This window comes from Struthio camelus, chromosome 5 (assembly GCF_040807025.1).
Source record: "Struthio camelus isolate bStrCam1 chromosome 5, bStrCam1.hap1, whole genome shotgun sequence".
NCBI lineage: Eukaryota > Metazoa > Chordata > Aves > Struthioniformes > Struthionidae > Struthio > Struthio camelus.
Window position 1 is genome coordinate 33,330,935 of NC_090946.1, and position 20,987 is coordinate 33,351,921.

Sequence of the window (20,987 nt, forward strand, 5' to 3'; positions counted from 1 at the left end):
ACTACATTACAATTAATAAATATTTATTCCATTTCAGAAATCTCTGCTGGCTGCTAATGCACCTGTTTTTGAAAATGAGGTCCTCTGCTTACTGAGAAAACTGCTTCAAGAGAGACAGAAAAAAAAACAACTTAACTGGATTTACCCTCCATATGCATAAATGAGATCTATAGCACAGCACTGAAAGGAATTAGTATGGACAAATAAGTAAATTCAATAGTTTAAGCTTCATTTAGCTTTCCACTGTTTATATAGATCTTAATTTTTAGTGAAAAGATTGTTTCTCTAAACTAATATAATTTCAGGCTTTGGTTCAGTTTATTCATTTAACTTTATTCAAGAAACTTTCATAACCAGAACATCAATCAGAGAAAGTAACATATGGACCAAGCATGACCGGTATCCACACAGAGATGGGATCTCAGCACTGCTCACGCTTCCCTACGGAGGAAGTCCTGGGCCTTTCACTGAGAAGGTGACACTGGTGTCGAAATCTGCGACTCTAATCCTCAAACTGCATTTTCCCTAATATGGGTATCAGCGTTCCAAATTAAAGACATCCTAAACACCTAATCATACCAGTTGGCCTAGGAAAGTGTTAACTCGATTGCGCTCATTCAGGTCTGTTCATATCCAGTAAAACAAAAACAGACAGGCAACTGTAGTCAATCAAAATCAGTCCCGGGGGTATTTTCTTGCTAGAGCTGTAGCGTTTCAGCATCTGGGGGTTTCTAGTCAGTGTTATAAAAACATAAACAAAATTAAAATCACTTAAAATTATTCAGTTTCATGGAAATTGTGGGAACACCTTCCTGTCTACACCATCAGATACATCACCTGACGACTGATCATTTTATTCCATTTAACTGTCTTTCTTCTCCCATCACAGGAAATATAATGTCTTCCTACATGGCAGAGCCGACTGCAATAAAGGCTATTGTACAACTGGAAAATATGACAATCAAGGAAGTCAGTGAACTATTTGCAGCTGCAGTTTTTCATGTTTTCTAATTTTCACTAACAGCTTATTAGAATGTTTGTTTTAACTGAAGTCCCCAAAATCTGTGGTGTTCAGAAGTTAAAATAGGAACTCTTCCAGCAACTTCCACCTTTTCCTGAAAGATTTTGCTGCTTTACGATAGTCCCTTGATATTATTAGCACAGGATACAAAAAGCTAGTAATTTGGCTACAGGAGCACACAATAGGAAGATGACCGACAAGCCAGTAGCATCCATAATCTGAAAATCAGAACTTTACAAATGCAAATGAGCAAGCCCTCATTGACTAACTTTCCCCGCTTCTTCTAGAGGAGTTCAAGGAAATGTCTATGACAGCTCTGCATGGGAATGCCTCTGAGCAGAAAAATCCACCTATGCAGAAATCAAAACACGGGCTCTTACATTACTTTCTGCTTAGCAATTTTTTGTATGTTTGTAACATCACGTTGGCAGACTTTTTTAGATGCTTCACTCCCTCGCTCCCATTAGAAATCTATGGGAATTAGTAACTTACATATTTTTGGGGAATCTATTTTTAGGCACTAAATGCCTTTAAGAAAAGCAAAAAAATGATCTGTCTGACCAACTCTACACTCTTGCTTAATCTTCCCACCAACACACCTCTAAAAGCAGGGGCTTCTCAGATAAGAGTAGAACAAAGTTATAATTACAGATGCTGATTCTTTTTTAATTTTGTCCATTTTGAAGTTAATACCAGAAAAAAATCTCTTTAGCCTATTTACACATCTAAGTTTTTGTTACAAATACAGTTCTTTGCATGTATAAACACATTTCTCTTCACTACGAAGTAGGCTCCCTGTATGCTAAACCACCAAAGGGAGAGTTAGACGACAAGAGAGAGATTCAAATATAGACTGTAAAGTACAAAAAGATTGCTGACAAAACCCTAGGTAAGTATAGTGCTTCTAGATTACTTATTCCACAAGCCACAAGGTGGTTAGGAACATGGGCAGTGGTGACAGATTCAGGAGGACTCCATCTCAGGGGAACAACTAAACCTATTTTATAGAACAAAGTTGCTTTTTTTCCTGAAAAAAAAAAAAAAACCGGGGGAGTTTGCTGAGGAAACTGCAGTCAAACCAGCACGGAGAGAGAAGCGTGTGAGCCCACTCAAATGATGCTCGAAGACCCCAACCTTAGCTAACGTAGCATTCGTTTCCCCGACACAACTGGTAGCATCTTCCTGCCACACAGATATACTACTGGCTTCAGTCAGCTCCTGTTGCTTGCCTTCAAGCAGTCAGTCCAAGTTTTAACAGTAGAATGGGGGCAGGAGACTGTCTGTAGGAAAGGACAGCAGAGGGATGATCAGGAACAGATGGCAAGAGTTATCAATCAGAAGGAGAAAGAAAAAACAAAAAATAGCAGTGAAAGATACATAGCCATGTGCCAGACTTCCTTTCCGTCACCTGGCATTTATATTATACCGATACCCCCAAACTTTGCTCTATTTGACAATGGCCAGGCTCACTCTACCCTCATGAGGAACCTGGCACATTTGCAGAACTTGATTTAAAACAACGACAAATTAACTGGAAAGGTTCTCAAATATCCAGCAAAATCCACAGCTATGTGGGAGGCTTGCTTCTTGCAGAGACAGTTCTCTGTGCAGCAGGGAGAACTGGCCACTGCTGGCATCTCCAGTTCTGGAGGAAGTACTTTATTCAATTCCTGTTATTAGAAGAATTTTAATAACCAAGCACGCAAGGTGTATATGGGTACATTTCAAAGGAATTTAAAAGTTGATGAATATACAGTTGCCACACTTAGATGAGCTTAAAATAATGGGAAATGAAAATCAATCCCTCTTTCTTACCATACTCATACCATATGTGATTATAAATAAGCCTTCACTAAGATCCTGTGAGACTACATCAGTAATGCAGGAATAACACCCAAAGAGCTAGCTTCTTCTGCACAAAGGAGGCATGCTCATCCTAAGCCTTTGCTTTCAGATGCTTACACAACACAGAGAAGATACTGAGAATTTTCTATTTAGATCACAAAAATTGCTAAGTATTGCTTAAAACTTGCTATGTGTCAGAACAAATGTCTGTAATCTCTTTGATAGGTTAGAAGATAATGGGTTTAGAAATTATGATCCAAAAGAGCTTGAAAATCATGGGTTTTCACTTTTTTTTTTTTCTTTCCCCTAAATCACCAAGCTCAAGACTTGCAAATATCTGAAGCTCTGACTACGGTGATACAGATACACTACACACATCAGAATTTACCTTAAAACCAAAATAAAGTATCTGTCCCAAAGACTAAGAGACTGCTTTGTAGGCTGGTACTGTATGAGGAATTTAGGTCAGGCATGCACACAAAAGCAGAACAATGGAAGGTTAAAAGGTGTGAAAATGAAACCCTGGTATTTCATGGGAGCTGCTGAAAGGGAGGAGGAAACAAGGGCCGTAATGAGGGAGGATGCCTTAGAGTAGTAACTTAGAGAGAAAAACAAGTGCAGTGAGAGAAAGCTGCAATAGCTAAAGCAGAATGATTGACATCTATCAGCAATGTCAAAGAAAACAGTTGAAACTATTTGAGTGAGATGTATGGTCCACTTTCATTTTAACAGGTATGCTAGTACAAAGAAAAGGCACTTTATCTAAAGACCTGTATTTTATTTAGTTCCATTTCTGCAGGATATTCTCTTTCTGTCAGAGGTGTGGAAGGGAAAGGACAAGTGAGCGGCCAGCTGACAAGGTCTGCTAAAGGTTTTAACCTGCCGGAGCAGACATAGCTGTAACAGTAATCGAGCTTCTAAGTTCTATTATGCATGTTTGGGTTAAAAACAACGTCAAATCTTACTCTGAATAATACAAATAACTGTAATAAATATTTGCCTCTGTTTTTCTATACATTTGCACACCCAGGTAACACCTGTCACTGCTTACATCCATAGCGAGTTTCCTTTGCTGTTTGTGAAGGCCTTTCCGCTGTAATATGATTGAGGAAAAAGATCACTTAAAAAGTAAATAGCTAGTGTAAATCCTTTCCAAAAAAAAAAAAAGAAAAAGAAAAAAGAAAAGGAACGGGTGATCTGGCATAGGTAATGTAGGAAACTACTTATTATTTTAATTTACTTGATTCCTTTTTGATAGTATTTCTTTAAATCAGGACTGGCAGCCCAACTTCGAAGTCTGTTTCCATCAGCCAGTAGAACTCATCTAGCCTCGTTCACTTCATCTTTATACGGTAGCGGACGACCAGCACCCAGCTCCACAGGCGTGTCAGAAAGAGGACTGCTTTTCACGGCTGGTAGCTCCTGCAAGCAAACGTGCCTGGTGCCGCTTTTAATGGCTGAGGCTGATGGGCCTTGGATTCAGTATACAAATTTGTGGGTTGCAATCTCGTGTTGCAGGCAGGAACAAAGACAAACGAAACTACACAAGATGCTCAGAGAAACAAATGCACCAATATCGGATTGCATACCGCTTCTGTGGTCTGGTGTTGTACAGAAAACAATCTAATTTTGCCTTTGTGTAACTTTCCTCCTACCAAAAGCTCTTAACAAATTCCTTAAATCATTATGTTGTTCCAGGTTTTATTCAGCGATTTGATTTCACTGCTTTAATCCAAGTGTGAACCTCTTTAGTAAATAGTGGGACAAAGCATCTGTGCTTCCAAAAGTGTTGGTGGATCATGTCAGTTTTATTTAGCATAACACCATTTTCATAACTGAAAGTGTATATTGCACTCAATGGGGGGAAAAAAAAATTGGTCTCTCACAGAAGCTACAGAGCATATAACTAGCCAAATTGGTCAAATGGTCTGCCATATTATGCTAGTATAATTTATATAGACAACTGTTATTATTCTGAGGGAGCAGGGAGGTGGATAAACATACTTGCACCATTTTAGGTGGTGGTCAGCTGGCTGTGATTCTCCAGGCTTGCTATCTCTTGCAACTGTTCCCCCAGCACAGCAGATACAAAATGCATCCACTCTGCTCTGACGTTTTACAGCGTCTTTGCACAAGTCTGAACGGTGCATAAGGCTGAAGAAGCAGGCCCTGCTGTGAATGCCAGGTTTATAGTCTATCTCTGACTCAACTGTTCTTTAAACATACAGTTACTCCTAATTTACTGCAGGGGAAATGACAGAAGAAACCCAGCCATGACATCAAAGCTCATGCATGACCGTGAGTTAGCCCACGGCAGGAATTACGAGAAGACAGCAAAGAAACAAATGCACAACCATCCTCTTTTAGCTGCAACTCCCTTTTCTTCAGCTCTGAGATCGTGGTGTCCTTCACTGCCATTTTTCAGTCTCACTTTCCCTTCTCCTCATGGCTACACCTGCCTTTTGCTGCTTCCACCGCCCATTCTCGTTACAGACAACCTGCCGGCCACAAAGAGCCAACAGGAAAGAAACGCGCGCGGTGGCGCATCAGGGAGAGAGAACTTCTAGAAGATTCTACCTCTAGAACTACGCAAACTTACCTTACATTGGCAAGGAATCACATTAAATGGCAAGGGATAGGAAGGCTGGGGGTACGTGAGGGGCAAGAAGGCAGCATAGCCGGTAGCTCACCAAGAGGAGAAAGACTTGCACGCAGCTGCATCACATAAACTTCTAACAACATCAGCCTGTCTTCATACAGTGAAGTTTCACTGGGAAACAGCGGGAGGAACAATCTAGTAGTTAACTCAATATTTCTGTATCTTCTTAATACTTTATTGCATGATTTTTCATGACAATATCTTCACTGAAAAAAGAACACCTTGTTTTACTGAGGAGACACAGCTGGGCTTGGGCTGACGACAAGGGAGACTACAAAACTCAGAAAACTTTTCGCCCTGCTGGTTGGCTTCCCATAGGTGCACGTTACTTTCTAGTGAATTTAATGACAAAAACTTACATTATTGCTTTCATTCTCATTTTGCAGCAGAAAGGCAAAAAGAGCCCGTTTTTATTCTAGCACAGGTGTTATCAGCACAACCATAAACTAAACGCTAAGAGAAGAACTGAACTGTTGACTCTCCCACTTCCTGAAGCCGATACGCCTGTAAGCGGTGAGGGCAGAAGGGGAGGAGAGCGTACTGCTGGGGGTCGCGAGCGCCGAAGGGGCCAGCAGCGCCTCCACATCCCACAGTCCTGCATTAGCAAATCTAGGAAACGAAGGAAGCATTTCCATCACTCTCGATGTAGCTTCTCAAATGGGGAGTCCTGCAAACCATCACTATGGCACCCTACAATATCCTCCGCACGCTTTTTTCTTTTCAGTGCAAGTGATCTCTAAGAATTCCTCATTTACTCTTATTCTCATCATTTCAGTTCTGAAGTGGACCTAGCACTACGAGCACCTAGTAAATTATATTTATTCTTCTGATAGGATACCCATTTGCTGTAGAGAGCCTCTCACTGCAAATTTCCTATGGTCTTTTAGCTGCGGCAGATATGCTATGTAACCATTCAACCTAAAAATATCTTCTCTTCTAAATAGAAGAAAGCAAGCTAAAATCATTTTTATCAAGCAGGATCTTTAAAAAATAAAACCCAACCATTTAAGCTGATAATTGCCTCACTATCCTTTACTTTCATTTAGACGTATCTTGTTAGAAGGAAACTAAAACATTGACGACTTATTCCTTTAAGTAACAGCATTTTAAATTATATTAGTAGCCTACATTTCTCCATCTCAAAAATAACTGTTAATGAATCATGCTGGTAAAATAAGAAAGGATAAAAAAAGAATATATCCGCTGTAACAAGGGGTTATCTTTGTACAAATATGTAGGTGTTTGTAGCATTTGTAATGTTCTCAGTGGTTGGTTAATCCCATTGAGAAAGGAAGGCTTGCTCACTGCAGAGTTTTTGAGGTGCATTAATAATTAAAGTAATATTAGCAATACTATGTCTACTTCTAGTTCAGGACATTAGCATTTGTATTTTACAATGTTTGAAAATGTTGGGGGAAGACTCATGTAACCTGTTTCTTGATTTGGCCTGCAGATTAAGGTTTGAGATGGTGCACTGCTAGCCACGTTAGAAGATTATTTCCAGTAACAACAATATGAAAAAAAGACTCTCTTGTTTATACAGGTAAGTCAGAGTAGGTAGGTGTGATCAATTAATAGAATAAAGGTGTAAGTTTAAAACCCATTATCAAAAACTGATCTTGTGTACATACTATTTCAGAAATATTACCATTTATTCTTACATATTTCTGGCAGCAGTGGTAGATTTAGCCACATGACATTCATTAATTCAGCGGAAACTGCATGGCTGACACCCAAAACATTACTATGAAAATAGAAGTGTTCTGGATATTACTTGGCAGTCACACCCCCGGACATCATGAGTACTACAATAAAATTTGACTTCTGTGTTCAAGTTGCAAAATAACTCTGTTTTCTTCCGGACTAGAAATCTGATGGAAGTAAAGCTATTAAGAAAAGGCAATGTATGTCCAGAAAAAAGAACAGGATCAGAGAGAGTAATTGTGTAAATGAGCAAATTACATGCATTGCTCTCTACTAAACCATGGCCTCTCAGGTGCGTATTTCTGATGCTTTAGAATAATTTCGGACTGTGTGTTTAGGAGAGAAAACATTCTTCATGCTGGTATTATTTATTAACCTGTGGAACTACTGTCTGTATCCAACAAGTAGTTTCCTTAGAGGAGGGATCAGGCACTTGACGCCTAGGCTCCAGCCTGTCCTCATCTCCATAAATACATCCAAAATAAGTTAATGAAGATTGTATTCATACATTAAAGGCACAATTTCAGGTATGAGAACCATGATTAATAAATAGTATGTCTTTATAAGCAAAAGAGTACATAAGGAACACACTGTGTTTTCAAAGAAAATAAACAGACTAAGAACAGATAGATGAGGAAACAAAACGTACTTCAGACTTTACATTAGGAGCCTTCAGTTAAAAAGTGAATTCAAATTACTTGCAGTATTTATCTGCTTACTAACATTGTAATAGAGAGCTAAAATGAGGAGTCAGCAAAGGAATCGCATGGCCTAAGACCACTCCCTCAGCTGGCCTGTGGCTGGTAGACGGGCAGTAGGACGGAACAAGAAAAACCAGGAACGTATGAATTTGGAGGCGAAGCACTGCAACATGGTATTAAGTTTTAATACCTTTCTTTTGACAAGAATTTGACAAGAAATTTAGAAACGGCTCACCCTCAGTCCCCATGGGTAGGACCATGATTTCCTTTACGCTGGGAAGCTGTGTGCAATGCCAAAGGAATTATCAACAGCAAACAAGGAGGAAATGAATGGGACTCACAGGACCCATTTGAGGTCAAGGAAGTATGAATGGAAATGGAAGGACTGGAAGACAGGAAAAAAATACAGAGAAATGAAAATCTTGGAGATACAATCTGAAACAGATTTTTAGTGAAGAAACTAAAAATGAATTAATGCTTCAAGACACTTAGGAATAATAGCAGTCAACAACTCAGGAAAGAATATGCAGTGCACTATATAACCAAGAAGGCAACGTAAATTTGGATGCTGAACATCACATGGAGGAATAAGGTGATAATAAGCAATTCCTACCCACTCTTTTCAAACCTTATCTGGAATATCAGTTTACGAATACCAGACACTGGTTTAACACAAAGATTTATCAAACCATACAGTAACCAAGAGCAATACAGTAAATAATTAGGATGCAGGCGTGACTAACTAGTGATTTATGTAGGGAAGATTATAAAAAGTAAATACTCTGAATGAGAGCCTAGACCATTCAAAGAATCATACAGTTTTGACACTGACTTATCTTGGAAAAGGTATAGGTCTTATTCTACCGTTTGTTAAGGAATGAATACATGAGAAAGACACAGCTAACTAAATTGTTATCCCAGTAAAGCTGGTATATCTTCTGCCATGGATTTTAAGGGGACCAGAATTTCGCTCAAGGAGTAAAGGAGCATTTGAATGATGCAAGATAGAGGACTATTACAGTGCAATAGAAACGGACCTCTGCAGGATAACTGGAAAAGCAGAAGAGTATGAAAGCATTAAAAGTACTCAAAGGTAAGAAAGAAGGTATAAATAAAGTTCACCTCTTCCCCTACCATCCCTTTGAACAGTCATATTTCATAGATTTTTCCTAAGCACAGAAGTGGAAGGAGCAAACAGGAGGCAGTCCTAATTCACAGCAGTCAGGTGAGCTGTGAAGGAGCTTTCCACAGTTCATCATGTTCACAAGTCACATTTTAATAGGAAACAAGTATGGTGCAGTGCAGTTTATCCATACCTCTAATGCTGCCCAGTATTCTTGTGCAACCTAGACTTAACAAAATGAATGGAGAAAACTAATTTGATCTATCAAGGAAGTGCAATAACCTGTGGAGCAAAAGCGATGAGAGGTTTCACAACTGGTGCCAGAGAAATCTCTGCAAAGCACACTCTCCAGAGTAATACTGCAACAGCAGAACGACCCAGGAAGTCTTCAATTTCATTATTCAAGCATCATGAATACTTCAATAGGTGAGGTTAAAAATCATAACTATGAACTTATTTTTAACTAATGCTCAACTATGCCATTTTCTAAAAGAATGGGCAGGGTTTTCATTTGCACAGTACTATTTTCTGCTTCTGCAATTGAGATGTTTAGCATTTAAGGGCTTTGTTTTTTTTCAAAGCCACTATATGAAAATTTCTGATCATTAACTGACAGGAACAGATAGCCTTTTCTTGAACTATGTATTGCTAGTGGTAAATAATATTATAAATGAAATACAGATTATCTCTCCTTATCATCATCTTACTCTGTCTCAGTGCAGATTTTATTATAGGATCTTAATAATTAAGCCTTACCATTTAATTTTAACCTTCATCTGTATTCCTTATAGGGCTAAATTGTCAGGGCTGTTGTTGCTGTGCACCATTATGGCTATGAAAAAATTTGGCTGTGAATGCAAATGATCTTATCTATTCTGTTATTCTCCTTCACAGGAAAAAAAAAAAAAAAAGGAAAAAAGAAGAAAAGAACTCCTCACTCTCCTCACTAAAGTTACGTGGCTGATAATTTTTGGGGCTTTTACAACCTTATTACTTCACATCTATCAATATTCCGCATTTTCAATACCTACATACTGTAAGTGGCGACTAGAGTCAGTGACAGAACAAACAGGAAAAAAAATTCCCTAGCAGACAACTGTTAATCCCAGATAAGAAACAAATCTTCACTAACAGGAAGCTCTGTAAAGAAAAGACATCAAAGCACACAAAGAAAAAAAAGAGGAGAGAAAATAATAAAGTCTAGAGATTGCATTTGCAGTGATGAACAGATTCCAGAGAACAAAAGGTAAGTAAGAGTGGGCAGTTGCAGGCACCGGCTGGCACAGACCATCATCACAGCTTTGAGAGATGCCTACTTATGAATGAACTATAGTAAGGAGCTTGTGAAAGATGACTGAAGTGATTAAACAGGAATCTAAGGATAAATAAGAGATAAAATTTAGGTAACAGAATTCTAGACTACATGCAAAATTATGAAAAAGGAGACAGGAACAGTGAAAGAAAGCAGAAATTTAGTATTTAGAGCAATAACCACAGACAGGTATTTCTGAGTAAACTGAGGTACAAGCACATGCTGAGCACAGAATTCTTGAGTTCTCACAACGGCAAGGTCTGTTGGTTTTAGTTAACTTCTAAAATCATAGGATATTCATAAAAAGTTATTAAATAGCACAGCTAAGACTTACCTAGCTTCATAGTACATGCTATCAACACTCAGATAATTTAGGAGGATAAAAGAATGCTAATTATATTGCAAGACTGTGTTTCAGAGCGCTATTCATGCCCACAGCAGGGTGACCTAGCACAGCAATTTTCACATGCGTTCGTGCAGGCCACACACAACTATCATGGATTTCAAGCATGAGCACAGCAGAAATTTCCTGAGGCCCTCAGGCTTTTTTGGAGAATAAAGTTATGAAAGGAACAGAAAACAAATAGTATAAAACAATTACATTTGTTTCATTCGAGAACAGGCCAATTTTTCTCAAGCATCATTGAGCTCATTTGTTATTAACTTACAGGCATTAAAAATTAGTTTTCATAACAAGCTAAGAAGGACATTAAAATAATTTTTTAAAAGACGACATTTAATTCATGTACGTAACATAACCAGTTGAGTGCAGTAAGCGCAGGGCAAAAGCCAGTAAGCACTATCAGACTCCGGTATTTCCGCACCATATTCCCTGACCAAAGAGCACCAAGGTTCATCCGTGTGTTTCACAGTGCCAAGAGGGTCTGGCAGGGCAGGCATTGAGCTAGAGCTAGCAAGCCACGCTTTACTCCAAATATCCCGTGTGCAGCTACCTGAGACGCCTCTACACGATTTCTGGGTATGTCCGGTTTCATTACTCCAGACAGTGAGAAGTGACAGGATGCAGGTCGACTGCTGCTAAGTGATAGTGGATTTACCACCAAGCATATTTTCTAAGTTCATTTCATTGAATTTTAAAATATATATTAAAATGGGATACAGGCACACAACCACTTCAAAAAATATCCTAAAAGGTACCTTGCTACACCATACCTGTAAAGATCTAACCTGTTTTATGACCTTAGTCACATGGTATCCAACTTATCTAAAATAAGGAGTTTTACCAGTCTCCAGGTAGATCCCCTCAGGGTGGAACTGTGGCCCATGCATGGGGGGGGGGGGGGAGGACCAGGGACTGTTACAAAGCTGCTGTCCGTAGAAAATCTCACAGGAAAGGAGTAAGAGGAAAGACAGAACCATAGCTCTTATACATGCAATATAAGTTACGATCATTTATGAAAAGGTTTGTAACGGGTCACAGTGCATTTCACACAGCCAACGAGCTCCCGGACAGCACAACTGGGTTTGAGTCAATAATTCTGTTCAGTTAGTAAAAAGATGCTGCTGAATGCATTTTTAGAAGTAGACACAAAGTATCTCAAACAACAGTATTTAAATGTTTCCCTCATTTAAAAATACCATTTAAGAGCATTATTATTAAATTCTTGGAATAATTTTGATTTATGGATTAGATTTATAGTTATATTACTACTTAAAATATCATTACATTGTACTGATACCTTAAAAATCATCATTCAGTGAAGTTTGAAAAAAACTTCACTCTTCTTCACTGGTACTTAAGGCTTGCTTGGCTAAACAAATACGCTTCATTTGCACAGGGTTCCAGGAAGACTGGACAGAATAAACGTAATCAAATTGTAACACACAGAAAAATGCCTGCTTCTTTATTTTTCCTGAAAGTATCTCGATCTACACTAAAAAAAAGAACTATCAAGAATAAATCCTAGAAAATAAACATTTTTGCCCACTTTATTGTGAATATTCTATTTCTATCCAGTGATGTATCTTTGAAAAGCTAACACCAGATAATTTTCTGTGCCATGGCCACTACTTTTTTTGCTTAAGGAAATAAAATACTTTTATATCCTTAAGCAAAACCTTTCTCTGCATGGTTTCCTAAATGAAGCTTTTTATAATTTAAAGGTAATGTCACAGTTTACATTGGGCTTCACAGACATTTAATACAGCTGCATATATGGGAAACAAAATACTAGCCATAGGCTTTTCTAACTGTATACATGTGTGCGTGTGTGTGTATGCAGAGAGAGCATTTCATATAGAAGCCTGGCTCTATTACGAAAACATTGCTTATTTAAATTTAAAGTAACATTCAAGTGACTAGATGCATTTACATTATTAAGCAATTATTGAAGGGAGAAAAATGGAAGAGAGAGGTAATGTTTCAACGATCTGAACTTGTAATGCTAACTTAGATCTGAACTTGCAAAGCGACAAGAAAGCAAATAAGGCCCTTCAGTTCGCGTCATCACACGCTTGGTGATCGTGGTAGAGAGCTGGCAAGTACACTCTCCTAGAAACATGAAAAGATCATACCCGCAATATTTTATTCATTTTCAGACATCTCATTCCCAGAAAAATGCCCCCAAATTGCTTTATTTCATTTTTAAAATCACTGCTTAAAAAAATAGAGACAGATTTCTGAAGTTTATCTACTCCGGTCCACAAGTCCGAATGCAGATCCACGTTAAACATCTAATATAAAGGCCACCATTCAAAGCGTCAACAAGCAGCTCAAGATGAGCTTCTCCTGTCACAGCTGACAATTTTACAGTAATGCAGAAGCTCTGGCACTGCTGGCCAAAGCTACCGTTTTCAAATGACGGTTCTCAATGCTCTTTACCAAAGGTCTCTGAGGAGCTGGCTTTTTCTTAAAAGGGTTTTTTTAATTATTAAATCACACCAAAGTGACTATACCTATTCTAAATAATTTACTGAAGCTGTCTTACTGTGCAAGTCACTGCTGAAGTTCCCTCCGGACACTACACAATAGCAAATGCAAAGAGAGAGAAGCATACAATGTAGTAGGGTGCCACCAAAATAATGGAAAGCCACAGAAGCAGACCTCATGCTGCAAATCTGACTTACTGTAACCATGTGAGAGCTTTGGTGCTGACCTAAATCTTGTCTCCATTCAAACTTAAAAGCACTATCAGGAAAGAAGAATTCTGAATGTTCTATTTTTTTAATTTCGCTATCTTAACATGTCTTCTCATGATGTCAAAATATTACTAGTTTAAACTTGGACAATGAGGGGCATTAAAATGTGAAAAAAACGCCGGGGAAACAGTGGAAATGCTTGAGATATGGAAAGCTAAACAGGATGCAAACACCCACAAAAAAAGCTGCAGGAAGACAGTAAACTTGAAAAAAAAAAAAAAAATTCAATCAGCTGTTGTACTACGCCAGATCTTTACCAAATCTAATTTTTAGGAAATCACAAAGGGTAAAGCTTTGAATCGTCACAAATGTTTACTAGAACTGCTGATTTCAGCAAAGACGAATTTTTTCATCTCAGTTTAGCCCAGCTTTTGAAACTGCACACAGAAAGAAGACTGGTAAGAATGCATTTGTTCTCAAGTACAATTTCAATTTTTTGTTGTTAAGTTTTTATGGAAGGAAAAGAAATGATCAGAACAGCATTTATTGCAATCATGATGCAATGTGATGGGTGCACTGTATAATGTCAGATGATATCAAAAGATGTGTCCTGGTGTAACCTTCCTCTTCATAATGAGAAGCCTCTGAAAATACAGAAGGCAGCTAACAGCTCTGAAGTGCTTCCTGGAAACTTGTCACTTGCCTTCAATAATTCAGTAGGCTTTGTGATTAGCTAGCTTTAGTGTTCCAAGTTGCTCAGATGATTAGTTATAAAGCTATGTCCTCCTTAACTTCTGGGAGGCTCATCTTTCTTACTTAATTTACTAAGATTTTTGTCCCATGAGCTACATTGAAAAGAACTGTACAAAACCAACTGTAGGCAAGTTTTGTGCTCGTTAGTTTTGGGGCTACCTCAAAACTGCTCTGATTTATCCAAACTGCCCCAATGGGGCTTTTCATTCCCTCAGTCAAGGGAAATTGGATTATGGGGCTAGTTTAGTCACACTTTTACTCTAGCCGTGCCTCCTAAAACAGGAAGGACGGACACAAGAACAGCTATCCACGGAGCTTACAGGGCTTAGAGAACTGCTGAACAGTCAGTTAAGTTGAGTCTGGATCAGTCCAAAGCTGAAAAAGAGACAGAAATGAGAAGAAGCAGGACTAGTAGTTTTGCTCGCTGGTTTTGTAACACATCTAGGCATTTTCTTTTTAAAAGTATACTCCCCAAAAATACACAGGATAAATTTCCCTTCAGTTGCATTCATACTCTTAAGAATGAAATCAGCTCTCAGTACGGTTTTTAGAGATGTAAGATGTATTGTGTGTTTATGAACATTTTATCAGATAAAGATGAAACAGACTTAGGAACTCATGAGGTTTTAAAATCCCCTGTTAAGCAATTGTCATGGCAGATTCTGACACGAACAGAAAATGCCATGAAATTAAGCAGTTCTCAAGACAATTCCCAACTTCTAATAAAAACAGAACATGGTACATCTATACATTTCATTACAAAGGCTGTAACCATGGTAGAAAATGCAGCACAATTTAGATTCTGACAACCTGTAATCCTAGTTATACACCACGGCTTGACTTAAAAAAAAAAAAAAAACAACCAAAAACTCTGAAGCCATTACAGTAACTACAGTATAACTTTAAATGAAGAAAAACTAAATCTAATGAAAGTGCATCAAAAGTTCTTATATTTTAGCTAAGGCTGGGGGGGAAAAAAGCTTAAAGTATTCATATTATCACACAATACGCCACCACTTTGGCTAAACTAACATAAAAGGCATTCCCATAGGTATCTGGTTGCAGGAAAAGTACTAAGTGGAAATACGAGCAAAGGACGAAAGGAGAGTAACTATCAAGTTTCCAGGCATGGGTAAGAACTTCCTGCACTGGACACAGAGTAGAAGAGCCGCTGCAGAATATTTTAGAACTTCACCAATACTGAACTGTTTTCATAAAAAATTTGGTTTCATTGAAATGAAACTCTCCTCCAAAACCAAACAAATATTCACTGGAAATTTCTAACTAGCTGTAATTGGGGCACCGCTATTTAGCCAAACTTAAAAACTGTCAACCCTACCACTGTTGTAGTTACCGAACATTGTTGGTCTTTGTAAATGCCAATCTAACAGAAACTAAGTCATGACTTTTTCGTACAGCGAGGAACAACTACTCATCACTGAGTAAAAATAACGCTTTTTTCTTTGAGACATACCAATGATAACTGATTGTCATGAGATTTACACTAACTGAACATCTCTCACCAGGAGTTTAACTGACTTATCTTCAATCTTTCCCTATAATATAGAGGGACAAATTCTATCATAACACAAAGGCTACCCCTGCACTTTGTTCCTCCAAAATGTACTGTGAAATCGTGTAAGAAAACAAGCTATCTGGAATTATGCGTTACTTTCATAACGCAAAAAATACTGCTTAATTCATCTCTACCAACTTTAGAAGAAGTTTATTCAATTTTTAACAAACTGCAACTATGGCTATTGTTGATGCAAAGTGTATTTAAATTCTGCAAAACTTCTTTTCATCCAGCATCAGACTATTAGTCACAGCCATTTCTGAAACCCAGATCCACAAAGTGATGAAGTAGAGTTAAAAACCAGAAAAGTACAGTCAAAATACAACTAAAGTAACAACAGTGTAAAGTGCATGCTTAACTTTTCCTTTATACTCCTGATAATATGAAGGACATAGCAAAATCTAAGATAATGTTGCTTTGTTTTATTTATTATTATTACTTATTATCCTATGAAGCATTTCATTTTAAAATTTTGAGCGTTTAATTACACTGATTTGGCTTCTTTCACCTACTGCATCATAAAGAATGGACATATATGTACCCACGCATGTACACACGTCCGCAGACAAGCGGGCATGCTGTACGGACACTGCAAGAGCTCTTTACGTAGGCCTTCCCTATCTAAGCTGTTCTTTGATAAACATTTCCCATTAATAAATATTGTAAGATTGAGTTCATCCATTCTACAAGCATCCTCCTACTCTGCAGAGTCCCTGCAGCTCTGCATGGCTCTGTACAGACACCTCCCAGATCCCCGAGCAGCACTGCGGCCACTGTCCCAATTAAATTCCAAAGCTGGGATCTTCAAAAGAACCTTTAAGCCAAAATCCTGTTTGCTTTCAAGAGACGTTAAGCAGCTGTTTCTTTTAGACTTTGAAAAAAAAAATCTAGCGGAGATTGCTAAATGAATTTGTAGTCTTCCTATTGTTTGAATCGTAAACCACATTAAAATATCAATGTACTAATACAAAGTAACGTATCAGTATAGATAGATAGATAGATAGATAGATAGTTATCTAAAGCATTTATCATCCTTTCAAAAGATATCTGTAGAGGAATGATCTACATTCATAGAAATATTTATACATTATTGGTATCCTAATTACCATACATAAAAGCTATTAAAATCAAATAATGTGTTTAATGTCTTCATAAAAAACAAAGTGTATCAACATTAAACAGATGACACTCAAGAATAGATGGAAGACTGATACACTAAATTCTCCAAGGGGGACTGCCCCATTTCTTGCGGTGTAATCTTAATCTATTTTAGTCTTTCTTTAGATCTACTGTTCTGGCATCTTAACATTGTAAAATTGCTGATTTGGTACATAACCAAAAACCATTTATTTTTTATGCAGTTTTCCTAACCAAAAGCTCTCCTTTTTCTGCTGCACGCTTACTTGGCTTTCCCAGAAGAAAGGTAGGTAGGACCACGTAGAGTAAGCTACCTATATGCAGAATCCTTGCTGAAATGTCATTTGTAAGACTGTGAGATCGGGTGCAGAATTGGATTATTTTCCCTTTACAATATATATATCACAGTATTCCTTGCAGTAACATCATTCTTAAATTAAATTTGTTAGTCTAAACATACTTCCACATCTACAATTGTTTAAATTTGTTACAGAAGCTTTCCCAGGTCTTCATACACAACATCGCTTGTAATTAAGTAAATCTTTTCACATCAGGCCCTGAATGAGTTAGGCTTTGTCCACCAAGTACAACATTTCTATGATATAGAAATGTAAGTAGTACAACAACTACTATAAAAAGCACCTCCACCCAAAGGTTGTGCTTTGTCTAGCTTGCTGTTAATCAATGGCTTCCTTCAGTTATGATACTGTCTCTCCTGGGAACAAAGTACAAGGGAATTATGCTCTTCAGAGCTTCTTAGTGATGTCTGCCTTGGCCCATTAAATCACTTACTTTCCATGAGAGTACATCAGGCTCTTGAAAGATTCAGCCTAGCTCCAGGCTATGTGGTAGGTGACCTCGATGGCACATCCTGAAGTCCTGATCCCCAAATAGCTCAGGGTGGGATGCTCAGATCAGGCTGGAGCCTGAGCACACTGCACTCTTCCGGCTTGTGCAGCCAAGCTTTCTAGCCATGGCAACTCGAGCAGAAGAGCGAAGGAGAGAAAGGGGCCTGGTACCTGCCTGTGCCCTCCAGAACAGAGTTGAGAGGAGCCAAGACAGGGCATCCATGCAGTTCAAGTGGAGCCCCTTTCTGTGGCAGGTCAAGCCTTCTAATTAAACAAACCCCTCTAGCTTTCTGTTTTGAAACACTGAGATAATACAACATTTAATCATTAGTTTTACATATATAATTTCATATGCATTAACATAGTGTAAAACATACTAAGGATGGATTACTCTGTTAGTCGCAATGAAAAGATACTCCCTCATTTCATTTTCCCAATGTTCTAAAGCCCAAAGCAGGGTATTTAGACACCAATGTGAATTTCAAAGTAATTCTGATCCAACATGCTTCATAAATTGACCATAAACAAAGAGGATCTCTAAGGTCTCAGGATAACAGAATACGGGTTTGTGCAGCTCTCCTCATGAGGAGCTGTGCTCCTAAAATACTTTCGTATGTTGTTCATTTTCCTTCACCAGGAGTAAAAGCACCAAAATTAGACCTCAAACTGTAGTGTTCTATCATTACCCCCAAACAGAAAAACCATGGTTTAACCCTTACCTGCCAGCAACAGATTCCAGGGACTTCTACTTGGAAATGGGAAGCAGGATCCTTTAAGGGCAAGGAATGAAGGCAACATTGAAAAGTTAGGTGTCAGAATTTGATTTTAAGGGGAAATTTGAAAGCAGAAGTTCAAATGAAGTACAAACGAGGCTCTTGTCATGGTATGACTTGAAAGATGGAGAAATGGGCAAAACAAACATTTAAAGGAGATGAGGCAGCAAACTGTTCTTTCTCTAGTCTGCTCTCCCAGTCACTTTACAGATGAAATGAGCTAATGAAAATGAATTAATGATGAAGGTAATGAAAGTGATAGTAAGTCCTGTTAAGAGTGATTAAGGATCACAGAGGAAGATGATAAAGGGTTTAGGAAGGCTGGAATAACTTAGTGATACAACTGGAACAATGAGAGAGACTGCTTTAACTGCAGTATTTTGAGTTGACACGTGTGACAGTCAGGACCCACTTTCTGTAGTGGTGAGCAAGACACAAATAATTCCCCCCCCCCCCCCCCAGTAGCACTGGAATCACAGACTTTGTCTTGGACGCTGTCACAAAAAGATTGCCTACCCTGCTGAAAAACTGCTTTCATAGCGTGGTTTGTAATCATTTCAATCCAAAGTCTCTCCTCCTCAAAACATTCTTTTCTCTTAACGATGGTTTTTACCTTTCGAATATTCTTCTACTATATTCTGAGAACTCCTCATACACTCTAATACTACTAAAACACTAACACTTCCAAGAATGCATTCATACAAATCTTTTCACTGCAATTTTCAACATCTCTACACCAAATTCTACAAAAAGTCCACAAAATACTCATAGGATTGTTTTTGAATATTTATGGAATTCTGTTATCATGGCTATTAAACTATGTATTTGCTTTTAAAAAATTTGTACAACTGTATGCGATATTTACTATGCAACCTCTACAACTTCACAGGCTTTCAATCTTTTACCTTATTAAATGTCAGACTAAGTTTAGCTTAAATGCATTATTTTAGCATATGCTCATCTACAGTTCGTCTCTGGATGTCTGTAAATTCAAGTGATACCGTTACGTTTGGGGAGTTTGCAAGATTTGTATTCTACGAGACTCTTTTGTTGAGTAGTATGATTCGATATTTTAAAGTAGTTCTTTCTAACTACACTCCTACAGGACTCATGTCAAACATCCCTTTTCAAAATATTTGAGACTACCATGCAATTTATGTCAGCCCACAGATACATCCCTGGAAGTTTTCACCGCTCACATTTGACCATCCCATTCAAAATATTTTGTTTAGAATGGCCTGTGACGTAAGTTTTACAGCTTTGATATTATAGGGATCATAATACAATCTTGCATAGATGCCACACAGGCTAATAACAGGCTAAACACAGGCACAGATTAGCCATAAGGCTAATCTCAAGAAAACAAGTGGCATAATGGTTGTGCTTTAATTTTCTAGCATGCTGGAATAGAAAGGAATATTGTCTAATTTGCTGTTAAACACTACCCAGATTGTGATGTTTTCTACTTACTCCACGGAGATACACAAGTGTATGTTAAGACATTTAAATGCCTCTTAGTAAATTAATATAGGAAAAATTTTTAGAGGTTTTCCTACTAAGTGAACCACAGGCGCTTTTAAGTGTTGCTTCAATTATTACTGCATTCATTATGTTTAGATCTACCTGTATTAAATATTGGACCTACTATATGCAAAAAAAAGGCATGTTTCTATGCTCATCAAGGTTGCTCGGGGAAAAGGATACCCCAATTATCCCTTTGGGACATACTAAAAAACAAGGGGAGGTGCAAGAAGGGATCAGTGAAAAGTCCTTTGCTTAAGTAGGTAAAACAAATTAACCTCAGTGGGAGAAGAATACCGAATTCTCTGTTCTTGCCCGTTTTCAGGAAGCTTAAGCAGCAGGTACAGCAGTGCAATATTGAAATCTTGAAGGGGAGTCCTAAGGCAAAAAAACTCTTAATTGAAAATCAGCAGCAGACATTTTTCACTGTAATAACAGGTATTCAAATAGAAAAGAAGAGAAAAAGCAAACGTTGCTAATATTTTGGCATTTGTAGGAGTTATCCAAAAAAAGCCTATCTACGTTCTCTACAGCTTTAACCTGAGAAAAAATGCACATTAATGCTGCAAAGGAGCTGACACTTTTCATCTGCAGCCCACTCAGCCAAGGAACATCCACTTATATCCCCTCATACATAATTCAGCAGTGGTTAAGTAGCTCAGAGGCGCATGCAAATCAAGGAAGAATAATTAAGAGCGCGGCTCATTCACAACCCGCTCTGAACTCCTGACACTCCTCCACATCTCCACCCAGGAGCCTCCTGCAGGAGCAGGACAAGTCATTGCAATCCCATTCGCGGCCACAGGTGTTTCGAGCAACCTAGCCTGCAAACTGGCCCATTTCTGCAGCCATGCCAGAACCACTGACCCGTGCCCACCTTTCGGGAAAGCAGCCTGCTCCCAGGGACATTTGTAG

At 38.3% G+C, this 20,987-nt stretch overlaps 1 protein-coding gene across 2 annotated transcripts in view; it reads right to left on the minus strand.

Annotated features, from left to right (window-relative positions):
* Positions 1 to 20,987, minus strand: part of SHANK2 (SH3 and multiple ankyrin repeat domains 2) — a 339,001-nt gene that overhangs the window by 235,198 nt on the left and 82,816 nt on the right. For both annotated transcript variants that reach the window (XM_068945429.1, XM_068945428.1), the window contains exon 11: positions 18,498 to 18,548. In XM_068945429.1, coding sequence (XP_068801530.1) covers positions 18,498 to 18,548 — 51 coding nt within the window. The remainder of the gene's footprint in view (positions 1 to 18,497; positions 18,549 to 20,987) is intronic.